At 51.4% G+C, this 15,770-nt stretch overlaps 1 protein-coding gene across 11 annotated transcripts in view; it reads right to left on the reverse strand.

Moving 5' to 3' along the window:
* Nucleotides 1-2,457: 2,457 nt before the first annotated feature.
* RBFOX2 (RNA binding fox-1 homolog 2) overlaps nt 2,458-15,770 on the reverse strand; it is a 158,247-nt gene continuing 144,934 nt past the window's right edge. For 6 of the 11 annotated variants that reach the window (XM_082753289.1, XM_082753290.1, XM_082753285.1 and 3 more), the window contains 4 exons: nt 15,468-15,510; nt 10,499-10,587; nt 9,470-9,542; nt 2,458-8,301 (listed from right to left, as the gene is read on the reverse strand). In XM_082753289.1, coding sequence (XP_082609415.1) covers nt 8,257-8,301; nt 9,470-9,542; nt 10,499-10,587; nt 15,468-15,510 — 250 coding nt within the window. In that variant the 3' untranslated portion in view covers nt 2,458-8,256. Of the gene's footprint in view, nt 8,302-9,469; nt 9,543-10,498; nt 10,588-13,083; nt 13,161-15,467; nt 15,511-15,770 lie in introns of those variants that run through there. The other 5 variants (XM_082753287.1, XM_082753291.1, XM_082753288.1 and 2 more) reach the window with 3 other exon arrangements.

A 15,770-nucleotide genomic window follows, 5' to 3' on the forward strand; every position in this document is an offset into this window, starting at 1 on the left:
CACACAAAGTGATTTGTGATTCAAAAGCTGAGGAATTTATCATCCAAAAGAGCCGGGGCAGAGCTGGGTGTTTACACATGGAAGAACAAGACAGGCACCGAGAGCAGATGTATTTATATCCATCCATTAATAAAGAGAAGAAAAAAAAAAAAAAAGAAAGAAAGAAAAAAAAAAAAAAAGCCAAGTCAACCATACCTTTGTGCTAAAGTTAGAGCACGGCACTCGGCATGTCCTTAAAAAGGCAAGAAAGTTTCCGCAAAGTGGGACAGCTGCTCCGGGTGCCCGCAGGCCGCAGCGAGGGAGTCGAGCGCCGAGGGGCTGCGAGGAGCCAGGCGAGGGCTCACTGGGTGCAGCACGCCAAGGCCGGGCTGGGTTTGTGGGGCTGCCTCCACCAGGCAGCCCAAAAAGGACCGGCAGCACCCCGGGGTTGGGGCTGGAGGCTCCCTGTGAGCCTGGGGTGAAGGGCTGGAGCTGGAGCCAGGCCCGTGGGTGGTGCAGCCGCAGTGAAGGTCGAGGCTGGGCAGCCTGAGGCACCGGAGCTCGCGGGGCTGGGTGACATTTAGGAATTCCTCAGCAATAACTCACTGCAGCCAAGTCCCTCCGTCCGTCCGCAGCGCGTAGGGCTGGAGTTTTTCTCGCCTTGAGGCCCGAACGCCAGGGTGTGTTACAACCCTAGGAAAAGTCAGATCTCTGCGCCTTGTAAGGTGCTTCCAGAGAGAAGTGAATGATCCTTCTTTTGGGGGAATAAACAGATAGAGAGCTCTTTTTATAAGGACAGAAAGGAAGCGTGCAGGCAACGCTCCCTCCCACAGCAGCTGCTGAGGTCTCCCATCAGAGGGATGCTCGGGCTCTCAGCCCCATGGCAGTGCGGGCAACAGGAGGCCAGCAGCAAACCCCTGAGCACAGGTTGGCCCTGGGGATCAGGGTTTCTCCCTGGGCATTAGGATTTGGGGTTTAAATCTTTTCACTGAGCAGTTTTGGGACCGCCGGGACCGCAGTACCTCCAGCCTTTGCAGACGCTGCCCACGCACGCCGAAACACGTGCTGCGGCTGGTGCTCGGCCACAACCGCCTCGTGAATCATCCATTATTTATTGTTATTTACACTTGCAGAAGGGAAACGCTTTAAGCCAGCAGCACTCCTTTCCTCAACCAACCCGCAGTCTGTTCAAAGAACCGGTGTCAGCTTCCTTGGGCGAGCTCCGCTCCCGATGAGCCCGCCTTGAGCAATACGACACCTTAAAGGGCTTATTAGCCCATTCCAGGATCAGCCATTTTATTGCTTTGCCTTGAAATGAAGGCAGGTTGATACCTGCAACGCCTCTACTGCACTTTTTAAGATCACCCCTGCCTTACACCTTTGTCCCGGCATGGAGGGGGCTTCGTTTCGAGACCCCTCCCGGCTCCCCCGAACCAGCTCCTTGGTGACAATCACCCAGCCCTGACTTCCAGGCGTCTAATTTTAGCAGTTTCTGTTGAACATCCTCCCGGGTTATTGTTAGAACGAAATGAGCATCATCTGACAGGAACACGCTGCAGCTCCTCGGTAAACACCGTGGAGGAATGCTCCGGGAGCGCGCTCCTCCCCGCAGCGCTACCCACGGCCCCGCCGCCCGGGGGCACGCCAAACCCCCTTCCCTTTGCGCCCGGAGTCCTGCAGCTCCAAAAAAAATAAAATAAAAATAAAAATAATAAATAACCATGTGCTGCCCTCAACTGTATTCGGCCTGCTCCGCTGTATCATTTCACTCGGCTGTGTTTCCATAATTACTTGCAAATTGCCCACAGGGATTTATTATTTGTTATTTTTAGGATCGTTTCAGCGGAAAAGGCAACTGATTATTTGTGTATGTATCTGCACGGCACCTCTCACTTGAGGATCTCTGAGCGCTCCACGGAATATGAATGAAGCTCCCCTCATCCGCTGCGATGCTCCTTTTGCAGGCAGGACAACAGGAGCGGTGATTAAAAGCTGGGGCCGAGCTCCCGGCGGAGATTTCTGCCCGACACAAGCGCGGCGGCTTCCAGCCGGGCGCGATAACGATCAAACCCGCGCTAACGCCAGCAGCAGGAGCCCGGCTACACAGGCATGAAAGAAAAAACACCGATACTGCCACTGGAAACGGCCACGTGGCCTTCCAAGCTGACGGGTTCAAACACAGATTAGGTTTAGGGTGGGGGAAAGAGGCTCCCTATCGCACGGCAAACACCCGGTGCTTTCTGCTAACGGGCAGCGGGGTAAAGAGTGGGGTTGCTTGGAGCACGAGCACACCAGGCTGAGATTTTGCTGGTGAAGCTTGCCAAGGTTTCGCCCTTTCTTGGTGCTACGACATCTCCAGGCTCGTTCCTCCAAGCAGCTCCCCAATTTCTTCAGGTGGTGGCCGGTGGGGAGATGGATGGCACCAGCGCGACTCACCTGGGGCACAGCAAAACAGAGAAGAGGCAGGAGGCAGCAGGGTGGTGTTTCTCTCTTTTATTTAAAAACAGTGCTTCATTACCATTTGCAAAGGGTTAGGAAGGGTTTCCCCCCTTGCTTAGAGTTTATAAAAGCCAGCAACATGATCAATAATTTATACACATGGATAGTAATACAAAAAAAAGGAATAAAAGCTAAAGATCTAACTACTCCGACCTTCACAATTCCAGCTACTTGATAATAATAGGAATAACCCAATGAATACTGTATGGTCTGAAAGCTACTATACAATATGATACTTAACGAGGGGGGGGCGGGAAGTTAGAGGCTGTCACAAAGCCCTGGGATGCAGATACTGCTTCTCCAGAGTCGGCAGGGAAATGGGACCCTGGGCAAGCGGCTCGGGCGTCCTAGGAAATGATCCAGGGGGAAGGGACCGCATCCCGCGGGGGGACACGTCCTGCTCCCCGGCGGTACCTGGCAATGGGAGGTGCTGGGGAGGCCGCGTGTGATAGGGGCAAGTCGGTCGCTGCCTTTGGAGGTGCTGCGGCATCTCAGCCTGGCACGGAAAATCTCCAAGTCTCAAGTAGATCAGCCTGTGAGGTCAGTAAAATGCTCCGCCAGCTCCACGGCGCTCTACGGCCCCGGCTCTCCTTCGCTGTCAGCCCCAGGTTTTAGCTCCAGCTATGTACAAGCAGGATTTATCAGATTTAAAAAAAAAAAGAAAAAAAAAAGAAAAAAAAAAAAGAAAAAGAAAGAAACCAAAACAAATCGTATCCCCTGGGGTAAGAGAGGATTATTTCGTCACTTGATAGCGCAGCCGAACCAAGCTGCCAAAACTACACCACGCGCGCGCACACAAAATCCCGTGAACAGAAAAATAAAAATTAAAAAATTAAAAAAAAAAAAAAAAAAAAAAAAAAACATGAGCAAACCGAGACTGCTCCGGTGGGAGGCCTGATTCCTGGCTTCTGTAAGGAACTGGCTCCTGGGGGAAACAACGAGCCCCTCCAGCGGCGGAGAGCTGGCAATCTGGCAGGAGATTTATTACTGACCCACTTCAGGGAAGGAAAAAAAAAAATTAAAACATTAAAAATTAAAAAAAAAAATAAAATCAAAATGAACTGGCATTTTGCTGACTGCCAGCCAAAAAATGAGTGTTGGGGTGGACGGCTTCGGACACCAGCCATCTCCTGGTGAGATGGGGCGAGGCTTTTGGCTGGCGTGCCCTCGTCCCACCACGCGCCAAGAGGTTGTGGGGGACGCGCGTGCTGGGCCCTGCAGGCGCTCAGCCCCGTGCCCAGAGGGCAGTCGCTGCCAGAGCTTTCCAAGACCCCAAAAAATTGCCTTCCAGGGTCAGCAGCAGCAACGGAGCCAGGAGGTGGGTGTCCCCATGTCCCGCTGGGTCTGCTGCTGCTGTGTGTGCTGCAGAGGGCTGGGGGCTGCTGTCCTGCAAACTCCTGGCTAGAGGAACGTGTACCAGGGAGAAACCCCAGAGCCTGCTTGGGAAGGGCCCCATTTCACACCCCGGCCATCGGCCTCCTGCTTGCCTGGGTGACTGTGGAGTTTTCCTTGCAGAAGAGGAGTTTGACCGGGGTGGAGAGGGTGGAGAGGGCAACCGGTAAGGTGTGTGTGGGGGGGGGGGGTGGAGGGAAGAGGCTTTTCAGACATTAACATCACCAAAAATAGTGTTTTATGCAACAAAGAATCAAGTCTCACTGGTGTATACTACAAAAATGTTGGACATTTTTCCCAACAGCATGACAAAATAAAAACACAGAGAAGTTCTACATCGGATGTTCATCGCGTTCACTAGGTTGGGTTGCTGCTTGTTGTTGGTTTTTTTTTCCCCCCCGCCCCCCGCCCCGTCCTATATTAAAACAGTGCAAACAGGTAACACGCTTCACACATCGCCCCTCCGCACCGGGGACAGCATCCCCCGACCCCGCCAGGCCGGCAGCTGCCCGCGGGCGTCCTTCCCCTTTGGAGCCAGACCCGGAGCTCGCCCCTGCTTTTCCCTTTAGCCGATTTCTAAGTGCTCCCCTAGGCGTGATCTCCTCTGCTCTCAGGGCTGGGACAGGGCTCTCACTTTAGGGACGGGGAAACAGACCTGGAGGAGCGCCCCGACTGCTCCCACATCGTCCTTGAGGATCACCGACAGAGCCCTGAGCATCCCAAAGCTCCCCAGCAAGCCCAGCCTGCAGCTCTCGGGCACTTCAGCAGCTGAGAAACATGGCTTTGTCTGCCCGAGCTCACCTCACGGGATCTGCACGACTGCTTCGCCTGCCACAGAGCTGCAGGAGGCTCGGATTGGGCTCCCCGCTGGCTCCAGGTCCCAAACCCCACGGGGCAGCCTGCCCAGCACGGGGACGGTCACATCGGGGTGCAGGAGCGCTGCGAGGGCGTTCCTAGCAGGGCACGTGCTACGCCAGTAGAGCTCACCTTTGTACCAGCACAACTATATATCCACACGGACAGACGGACCAGCAGATTTCAAAAGAAAAAAATAATAAGAATTAAAAAAAAAATAAAAAATTAGCACTTCAATCCAAAATTATACCGGTATTAATACGGTGTGCTGGCCAGACCTACTGCAAGACAGTACAGACAGCAACACTTCGAGGAACGTCTCGTCCTCCACACCAGGAGGAATCCCGGTGCCACCAGGCAAGGTGGCAAGCAGCAAGCTATTTGCCAGCCCGCCTCGTGCAGGTTTTCCCTTTGAAAGCCAAGCCCTGGGGACTCGCGCCTGCAGATCCATCTCCGGGACAAGCACTAGCTGCTGTCTGGGCCCAGGGTTAACTCATGAAGAGTCAATCATTTTGCATAGGGAGATATAGGCTTTGTCCTCGCTTCTCCAGAAGACGGGTACGTAACCAAGGCTTGGCTGCTCTGAACCCATCTCAAGCCAGCTCGCTGCGCCTCCGAGCGAACCCGGAGCCGCTGTTTGCCAAGAAGAAAGCGCGGCGCTGCCGCCGTGGCACAGCAGCTCCTCCAGAAACCTCGCTGCAAAGCCTCAGCTGGCGGGGAAGCTTTTGGGAGGCACGGCGCTCCGCAGAGCCAGCCGCCTCCAGCGCCCGGGCACCACGAGCGGGTGGCCGGGGACGCGGTGACAAATAACTCCGGGGCACGAGGGAAGGAGCTGGCCGGGCTCGGGGAGGCCCCAGGCTGGCTGGCGTGGAGCAGGCAGGCATCACTCAGGAGATCCTACAGCAGAGGACTGACTGCGGCCCCGCAAAGGGTGGGCGCTTCCGCACGCAAGCCCTCCGACTCTCAGGAGCCGCGGGGTGGGCTGAAGCCGCCGTGCATAGACTGCGCCGGGAGGCAGGAAGGGGCCGAGAGGGAGGCAGAGCTGGGGACGGGGACGATTGCACCGCCAGGGGCAAGGGAGGGCACGCGGGGAGGGCGAGCCCAGCTTTTTGGGGAGCCGCAGTCAGAACCAGCTGAACTGAACCGCAGGACGGGGGCAGGGAGGGCGAGCGCGACTGGTCCTACCCCCGCCTCCTCCCTCAGCTCAGCCAAAGCCCCCCGCGTGCCCCCCGTTTCCCCTCATTTCCTAGGTTTTGTGAAAGCCCCCGACCGCCCTGTTCCCCCCTTCCCCGTTTTCAATCTAACTAAAATATTTATATACAAACAACAAAAAAAAATTGTCATAACAGCAACAAACCAAACTTTGGCTTGGAAAAAAAAAAAATAATAAAAACCAACAACAAAACCAGGAAAAAAAAAAAAAAAACAACAAAAACAACAACAACAAAAGGTGGCCAACAGGCTGGCAGTTTGGTGTCCCCTTTTTCTAGCTATTCCTCCAGAGAATCAATAGCTTTAGGGTCGCTAGCTTAACTCATGGCTTCCCCATCCTTCTCCTTTAGGTGCCTCCTCTCTGCTGCGCCCAGAGAGGCTGCGTGTTTCGCTGGGGAAGAGGAAAAAAAACACGTGGTTGTGCATGGCTGGGCCAGGACACCTCCTCGGGGAGCTCTGCTGGCTGACACCGCTTAGTGTTAAATGCAGGAGGTTTCCTATTCTGGTATCAGCTGGGGGTGGAGAAGAAGGCGTGCAGCAGGAGCTGGGAGAGGCTCCACCAGCGAACCCGTGCTCCAAGCAGCCCTTCTGGGGGTGAAACGCTCACCCCAGTACCAAGTGAGAGAGTTGAGGCAGAGAAGTGCGGGTTTTTTTAGGCTAACACAGGGTCAGAGAGAGCACAAGAGCACCTGCCTCTGAGCATCGGGGTTGCTGGGAGCGCTCGGGGCCAGCGGCTGAGCGGGGAGGGCTGGAGAGCGGCAGCTCCCCGACGCAGCACTGCTCCTGCCGTCAGCTAAAAAGCCAGCTCTGTAACCCAGCCAGATCACTGCTGGTGAGAGCAGAAGGGGAACAGTCTCGGGAGTCGTGGAGTCCTCCCCTGAACGGTCTCTCCTCTTCCAAATCTTATCATATGTAGTGTCAATACGGACCCGGCAGCCCAGGGGCGTCAGCTTTCTATGGCAGGCTGAGCAAAACGGCCCCGGGGTTTGCAACGTGGCTCTGTGAGGGCCCTGGATACAGCTTGTGCTGGGACGTTCCTATGAATTCAGAGCTTGTGCAAGCCGCTTCTGCCTCCCCTCAACCTCCGGACCTAAACAAATCTACCTCAGGATCACGCTTGGATGTACATGACACTCTTCCCCCGCCACGAACCCACATGCGTGACCCTCACCTCAGCAGCTTATACATGACTCATTTGTCTCGCTCGTGTTATTTGGAACAGGTCACTTGAAGTAGTGCCTAAGCAGCTCAGGATGAGCAGGAGGAGAGAGACCTCGCGGGCTGGACCTCGGCGTGCCCGAGCACGGCTCTGATGCTTGAGTCTTCAGCCTCAGCTTTCTTCGTCATCGAGGCCTCACCGCCGCCTTGTCGCCGCTCGCTGTCCGCAGCAGAGGTGCTCTGTGGGGTGGTGCATTGCGGCTGCCACTCCTCGAGGAAGAGAGGGAGGAAGGGGACAGCAAGGGAGAAAGATCTTGAAAAGGAGGATGTGAAACTAAGGTAATTACAGCCACCAGCAATGGACAACAATCAGCTAGAGTAAGTTGTGTGTAGGGGGAAGATCATCCTCCGCAAAAAAACTCCTTTCAAAGTCTCGTCCCCTATACAGCGGGTAACAGCCAAAGTCTTTGGGCAGGTTGAGGAAATCTTCTCTTGCCAAGTCTAAAGTCCTGACACTGCTGAAACTGTCCCAGACCTGTGCGCGTCAGATGGTGATAAAAAACGAGGAAAGTCTCTGCATTTCCCCCTTTTTCCGCGTGTAAATGACTATTTCCCACCAGCATTTAGGTCCCAGCCACAGCCAGGGAGTGCTTCCTTCTGCAGACCAGAAACACAGCAGGTGGAGACTTCTCCCTCACGTCCTCCTGTCTCCCAGGCACCAAGCACCAGACCCAGGGAAGTAACTCTGTCTGTGTGTTCCTGATTAATTGCATGATATTCGGTTTCTAACAGCTTTCCTTAACGCTAATCGCCTTTTCCGTGATTGGTAGGATAAGCTATGCACCAACATACAGACACGGAAATGCATTATTTTTTACCACAGTTAAAAAAAAAAAAAAAAAGGAAAACAAACAAAAAAATAAAACAACCAAAAAAAAAAAAAAAAGCACAATCTTTGGAACAAAAGAATTAAAGGCAGAAATTTAAAGGAAAAAAAATACATATTCAAAGAACATAGTGAGGTATAAAAAAGTATTTTCTCTTTTGTTTTTTTGTTTTTCCTCCTCATCTTGCTATAGAGTTCCTCTACTAGTAAATATTGCAATAGCCAGGCCTCATGAACTGGGGGGGCTGTCCCACTTGCAGGGGGCTCACGTCACTTCAGTAGGGGGCAAATCGGCTGTAGCCACCTCGGTATAAACTCGCCTGTAGAAATTAAAGGAGAAGAGAAGAGGTTGTTAGGTAGTGAACCTGGAAGAAACCTTCAGGGGCAGTGCCCAAACGCTCTCAGAAGGATTAATGGAAGTGTCCTGGCACTGACCCGCAACCATCAGTCCCCCTAAGGAGTAAGAGAGGAGAACTCTGCCTGCAAAAACCAAAAAACATAGCTCTGGAGGACGTGCTCACAGCTGGAGGTGAACTTTGGCAAGCCCAAGTCACAGGGAGTTCAGTACCAGAGGCGGGACTCATAGGTCATAACCTCTGAGCCAGCTGTCTAGACTGACTTTTTGGATAGCAGACACACACTTCCAGGATGCTCTCCACCTCACCTTAAGGTAGAGATCTAAAACAGACACGATGACCTGGTATCCTAGAAATCCCTGCTTTTCCTCCACTGACCCTAACGGGAACCCGCGTGATGCGCTGAGCCCAAAGGGAGGTGCTCCACTGCAGCCAGCTGTATGTGGGTGTCTTTTCCTCCGCGCACATTTGCGTTGCAGCCTTTGCAGCAACACAGCTCCTGCACTGGCTGGAAGCAGATGGGCAAGCATGTGTTTTCAGCAAGCTGTGCCGCTCCCGTCCTATGCCAATATACCTCATCCCTGCCCTTGTGTAACTCCTGCTGGCAGGCAGGACGCCGCATCCTTCCGCCGGTGGAAGAGGGAACCGAGTGGAGCAGCTTTGCTGCAAGATGTCACAAGAACAACTTATTCCCTCGCTTTCCCTTGGGCTGATTTCTCATCGTGCAACAGAGCTCTAAAGGGCTCTTAATTAAGTTAATGAAAAAGGCAAGAAAGGATGTCCGGCATCTCCAGCCGTTGCTGGTTCTTGCTCTATCCATCTCCTTGATACGGTTATACCGAGTCAGCAATGACATTCTGGCTCCTGATGTTTTTGGTCATCCTTCAACCTCCTCCTTTGTACAAGATGTACAAGACTAAATGGTTTCTGGTCTCCTATAACCCAGCTCCTTTCCTACAGCACACAGACAGACACAGGAATGCAGAATGGGGAGCCAGCACTGCAGCTAAGGACCTCCTCCCTCAGTGGACAGGTATTTCTGGATAGAGTTGCAGTCCCTGATACACACCGTGAGCAGCTGATGCCCGTGCTAGGAATGAGAAACAGCACAAGGAAGAAAATCTCAACTTACCACAGCGCCAACTCCGTAGCTAGCGGCAGGGGCAAGGGCATGGTAAGGATCTGCTGTGTACACCCTGCCATAACTGAAGAGAGGGAGAAAACATGAGAGAAAAAAAAAAAAAAAAGTCACTTTGGAGGGGCAGAGAAACAGCCTTCTGACCACGGGCGATGGAGGAAGCAACATGCCCTTCTACACACATGTATGCATACATGCACACACATGCACACAGGCAGCCCCTCTCCGCAGAGAGCTGATGGGCATGCTGCCATGCACCGTATGAGATGGGCAGGGACCGGCCTGCGAGGAGGAAGGTGGCAGAAGCCGTGAGCTCAACCTGTAGGAAAGAGGTCAGCACCTTGGCGAGACGGTTAGTGCATCCCTTACCTCGAGCGATGCAATTTGGGAGGAGGGCGGCTGCTGGTGCTAGTGCTACTGGCACGGTAGCAGCTGCTAAGTGGAGAGCAGCAAAGGGGTTCTCCAGCATGAGGAGGGAGCATGAACTCTAACGCTCTGACATGCGCAGATTAAAGATTAAAACACAGCCTTACTGCACGGGAGATAACAAATCTTAAGGCAAGCACTCTGATGATGATAACCCTCTGCATTTACGCAGGACCACAGGTTAAAGCGCCCGAGAGTACTGGACGAGCTTCTTACTTCATGGATGGGGAGAGAAATGCACCCAGCGATGGAACGACCTGCTCAGAGTCACAGAGCAAGGAGCTAGCGATGCAAACCAGGTCTCTCAACTCTGAGGCCGTAAGCACACTGCCTCCTGTGCCCAGAGAACCACCAGGATAAAGGAAGAGGCCAGGATTTGTGCCAGCCCACACAGACCGGAGGGCAACAGTGCCCCAGGAGCAGAGAGAGACAAGTCGTGCACTCGAATCTTTCACGTTGGGTTGTGCATGCAAGTGTGCACGTGCGAGTGCAAGTAAGACAAAGAAACGGGGAAAGTAGAAGTACTGTAATGGATCAATGCTCCTCAAACCTCCAAGCACAGCAAGCTAGCCCCGGGGATGCCTCCCCCTTACATACCCATCGCTGTAAGCTGCTGCAGCGGCTGCAGCGGCCGTGGCTGCTGTTGCAGTAGCAGGCTGTGCATATCTGTAGGCTGCGTATCCACCCTGCAGGAGAGAAGAGAACTGACTTTACAGATACCTGTCCACCCACGCAGAGCCAAAAAAAAAAAAAAATTGAAAAAAGAAAAAAAGAAAAAAAAGGAATCACACACATCACAAGGAGAGGAAGTGTTTCAAACTGCATCAGCTCCCATGTCTTATCTAGCACAAGCATCGCCCATTAACTCCTATCTCCCTTTGCTCAGAAGGACTAAGGAGGCTCTTCCATTTCCCAGTTTAGTGCAAGGAATAAACTGAAGTGAGCCTGGGCATGGTGATATCCCTGTAGGAAACTAAATTTGGCATGGAGGAATGGAAAATCAGAAGAGAGCTGAAATACTGTATGCAATGTAATTTCTATGTCCCCTTCCTCTTACGCTGGGGAAATCAGAGGTGGGCACTTTCTGTGAAGCATGTATTTTAGAAAGGGCATCATTCAGAGGAGCTCCTGCTTTTTTTTCTCCTTTGTCTCTTTTCTAAGCCTGGGAGACCCCAAAGGCTAGAATTTCTTTTGGTTCAGATGCATAAAAGCATCAATAGCCAGAGAAGCCAAAAAGCAATCAGTAAAAGAAGGTCAGAGAAGTCAATCTCTGGTGGTCTAAAGGGCTGCCAACAAGCAAATTGACACAGATACCAACCGGAGCATTCTCCTCTCCCTCAGAGTAAGAAAGAAACAGGTTGGGGGAAATTACATCTGAGCAGACCGTACTGCTGCTGCATTTACACCTACGTTACACATCTGTAGTAAAGCTCTTTAAAATGCTTACACTGGGAAGAGGCAGATCCTAAATATGTAGTTACAGCTGAGCTGGCAAAACATAAATCCTGGCCCAGAGGAAGGCTTGCAAGTGTCCTACCAGAATTCCCACCAACAGAGGAAGCCCAGGCTCAGCCCCACAGCTCCATGCACCTCGCAGTAATGAGGGACGGGTGCCTGCCACCTCTCAGAGCGGGAGCTAAGGCTGCGTGGCAGTCACGACAAAGCTCTGAAGCCCAGGTTAGATCTTTCCTGACTGTATGCTTCTGAACACGTTTCTGTAAACTCTATGGGGGAGCAATGGTAAATGAACCGTGGCTTTGATTTGCCAGAAACACAATGAGCCATAAATAACATCAGAAAACTCCAGATTGCTTCTGGCTTTTTTTTTTTTTTCCCTTTTAAGTGACATTTCAAGAGTTGGAAGGACCAGAAGGCAGGCTTATGCTCTTTACCTCCAGAATCAGCTCAAAATATCTCCACCGCTTTTTCCCCTGTAAATCTTACGGCTGTATGTAACTAAGAGGACAAGATCAGCTCCACTGCAGGGCAGACTTTGTCTTGGCTCAGCAGTGCTGTTTGGGTCTAGACAGCCTTTAAAATAGAAGTCACGATTTCAACTTCATTTTGGTTGCCCTTGTGGGACTGCCCCCACGATGGCTTGCATGCTACCCCAAACATACCTGGGGATGGTTTCTTACTCTGGAGGAGAAAGACTTGCAGAGCTTTTAATCTTCTAGTCAATAGAAGAGAGTAAGGCAAATTATCACCTGTGAAACATCACCACATTGCTTGAAAGGAACGTTGTGTCATGGTTTTGTCCCCCTTACCTAGTGGTTTCAATCCCTGCCCTTCAGATTGATGTTCTGGGGAGGTTTTGGCTTCTTTCTGGCACGCTACTGCTGTGCCACCACTACCTCCACCTCCAAAACATGACAGAGACAAGGGGAACAAGGGGGCAATCCAAATGAAACCTTCACCGACCTCACCAAATTAGGAGCTTGTGGTGTTTCCTTAAGCTCGTGACCTTCCTGAACTCTTGGTGTGGTCTGTCACTTGGGCACGGCGTGGAAGACATTTCCCCTTGGCGCTGTCCTTCGGCAGGGCAGGCTGCTGCAGCCCCCCCATAATTCCCACCCTCCTTCCCACCTACCAGCCACATTTCACATCCGAAACCGTTCCAAAACGTGACTGGCACAGGCCCTACACATGGCAGCGAGATGCAGTTTGAAACCAGAAAAGGGTTATCATGTAATTCTCGTTTAACTCACGTCTCTCGTAAAGGAAAACAAAACCAAAACAAAAGAAAAAGAGAAAAGAAAAAAAAAAAAAAGAAAAAAAGAAAAGGGTTGGAATCAGGTGTGGGAAGGGGGAGGGGGAGGGATGGCGTAACATTTATTAATCAAAATTAAAAACTAAGCATGCTGACATCTGGAGCTAGAACAACCAGCAAAGTCACCACGTTCAGACTCATATTGGCTAGTTTTCTATCCATCCCAGCATTCTCTTGGGACAGCAGTTCGCCCTAGGCTCTACCACAAGCTCAGTGAAGTACACAGCCTCAAGTACTAGAGCGTGCAGCCACAACAACCTGCTATTACGGAAACAGTCAGTCACCACTGGAGTTAACATTCCAACCTCGACGACTCCCCGCAGCCTCCCGCCCTCGCCCCCCCGCCCCCGGGATGGCTCCCACCCTAGCCCTGTCCCACACCACGATGTTAATAATTATAACAAGCAATAACCCATCTGTTATATCAGAGAAGGGAACAGAGACTCCACTGAGAGATTTAGAGCGGGATGTTAACATTTCTTCAGTCGACTGCACAACAAACGAAAAAGAAAAAAAAAAAAAAAGAAAAACAGAAAAAATAAATAAATAAAAAAAAAAAAACAGGAGAAATAATTCATTGGAGAAATGAAGTTAAGAAATAGCTGACATGTGTATTGCTTTTTAACCATGCACTGATGCAAAATTGAAGCTACTGTTAATTTAAAAAAAATGTCACGGGATAGGGGTACACACTCCCGGGCAGGGCCGCTCGGCTCCAAGCGGCCTGCAAAGCCTACTCGTGTGTACTCCAAATAAAACCAAAAATGGGGATTATAATGGCCATGGTTCCTGTCACAGGAGCAATGAGTGCGGACAGCTGGGGGATTTCTGAGACGGGAATGTGTTTAGCGTGACCAGCAGGTCCACCGAAACAGGGTGAAGGCCGGAGGAGGGCAGTTGCAGCGAGCACTCCTCCTGAGTCCACAAACGCTTTCACCAGGCTGTGCAGGTCACCTCACCCAGCTGACGCTCCTGTTCTCCTTAACCCGGGACCCAGGTGGACTTCCCTCAATGCATCTCCAGCCCTACTCAGCCTGCCCAATGCCCCAGGTGCTTTCTCCTGCCCTCCCTGCTCACACAGAACTTTAAGTGGTAGGCAAAGCTCATCCGTCACCTCAGCTACAAGGTCCTACCGCCCCTAGTGATTTCTGATGCCACTCACTCCAGGTACTCTCGTTAAGTATGAACTGTATCAGAGTAGAGCATCCTCACCCAACATGAGCAATCGTGTTTCCCAATAAAAGAAGAAACAATTTTTAAAAGGCCCTTGGCTAGCTGCACCACGCTCCTCCAGACTGCAACAGAAGACACCATCGAGTGGCATTGTGCAAGAAACCCAGGACAGCTGCGCAACCTCCCCACTCCATCTATTTAAGTGAAGCCATCCCACAGGGACAGGTTTACCCATCTAGGCTCAGTCTAAAATCTTTAGCCTTGTCTCAGAGGAGATGGATGTGTCTGAGCTTCTTGCGAAGACATTAGCTCAGAGACATTTCTGTCAATGGGGACAGTTTAAAAACAGCCTTATGCATTTTTACTGGGCCAGTCGACAACCAAAAGGACTGTCTCAAACAAGACGGGCTCCTTCTGGTACAGTCTTTTGGATTGTGTGGGGAGCAGGTGAGAGAGGTGAACACAACTCTAAGTGCTGCTTATCCTAATTTAAGTTCTCCTTCTCTTGTTATCCTGCCGGTGTTGCTGGGGCTGTGCTGAACCCCTTTTCCCATGAGAACGTGTAGAGAGCCCGAGCCTATAGATCTCAATTGGCAAACAACCGGATTTGCTCAGGTGTTCATAAGAGCCCAAATTTCAAATGACTCTTCTGTGATATTATCATCCTTGGCTCATCAGTGAAGCAAGAAAACGTTTTTTTAATCCCTTCTTTAACATTAGCTGATAGCATTCTCAATAATGCGTTATTTCAGGGAAACAAACCTGGGGAAACAAGCTATATCGGAAGCTGCAATCCCAATTTAGAGCAGCATTCCAATTACTGAACGTGTTAACGCAAATAAATGAGCATGTAAAGGCTGCACAGTTCAGCACAAAATAAGTCCCATCTTCTCTTCTACTCTTTGTGTCCATATTATCTGACAACGCAATGGGAATGTGAGGAAATCCAAACCTACAGCTTACTCTGTCGGTGTATCCTATGACCATAAGCTTCCCTTTTCTTCTTCCCTTGCTGCCTCAGGCAGGTGCACAAAGCGTGTTGCTGGCACCCTTTACTCGATGCCACGAGCATTCCCATACCCTCGGAGCAATGTGCAACTCATGGTACCAGTTGGACACATTTGGCCACCTGCCAGTTTAGACGGAGAGCCCGGTTTGGGGATCTTTCAATTTGTCGTGACTTGAGTGTGCCTTCTCCACCCCTACAGTGCCCTAGAGCAGAAGTTAAGAAGCAGAGAGGGCCAGAACCGTTTCCAGTATTTTTGGATTAGAAGGGGTGGCATACGTGCACCAGGAATGAGCATGAATGAATTAAAAGAGGTGACAGGACAACAGCGTCCATTGCAGCAGGTGCTTCTACATGGTAATGGGACAAGCATGACCTTGTTAACCCTTCCGTTGAATTTACGTATACACAGTTTTCGAATGAAATGCCACTCGGTGTGAAATCTGGACACACGCCGCCCTGCTACGGCGGGGGCTTGGCTCACACGGGAGTCTGCGCTGCCCTAAAAAAGCCTCTGTTCCCATCTCCAATGTGGTGCTGGAATGGTTAGTATAATTCAGTTTTTTCCACTGCAATCCACAATCTGATCGGTTGGCAGGTCACACTGGCACTCCTACCTGAGGTATTTTAGCGCTAATGATTGGTTCCTGTAAGACTATTCTATAACAGAACACAGGAAGAGCAGTTCAAAAAAACACAGCTGTGGAAAGAAACAATCATACAAACAGCCCGCGGCGGGGCTCACCAGCCTTTTCTTTCCGGCGGATGCAAGCACGCTTTTCACAGGCAGGAGTGGTCTTCACACAGGTGGTTTGTTTTGTTTTGTTTTGTTTTGTTTTTGTTTGTTTGTTTTTTTCTCCCCCCCCCAGCCCCAGATTGACCCCATTGCAGAGGAATGAGAACCCTTCATAGGATCCGAA

The sequence above is a fragment of the Aythya marila genome, assembly GCF_965140915.1.
Source record: "Aythya marila genome assembly, chromosome: 1".
In the NCBI taxonomy this organism is placed as follows: Eukaryota; Metazoa; Chordata; class Aves; order Anseriformes; family Anatidae; genus Aythya; species Aythya marila.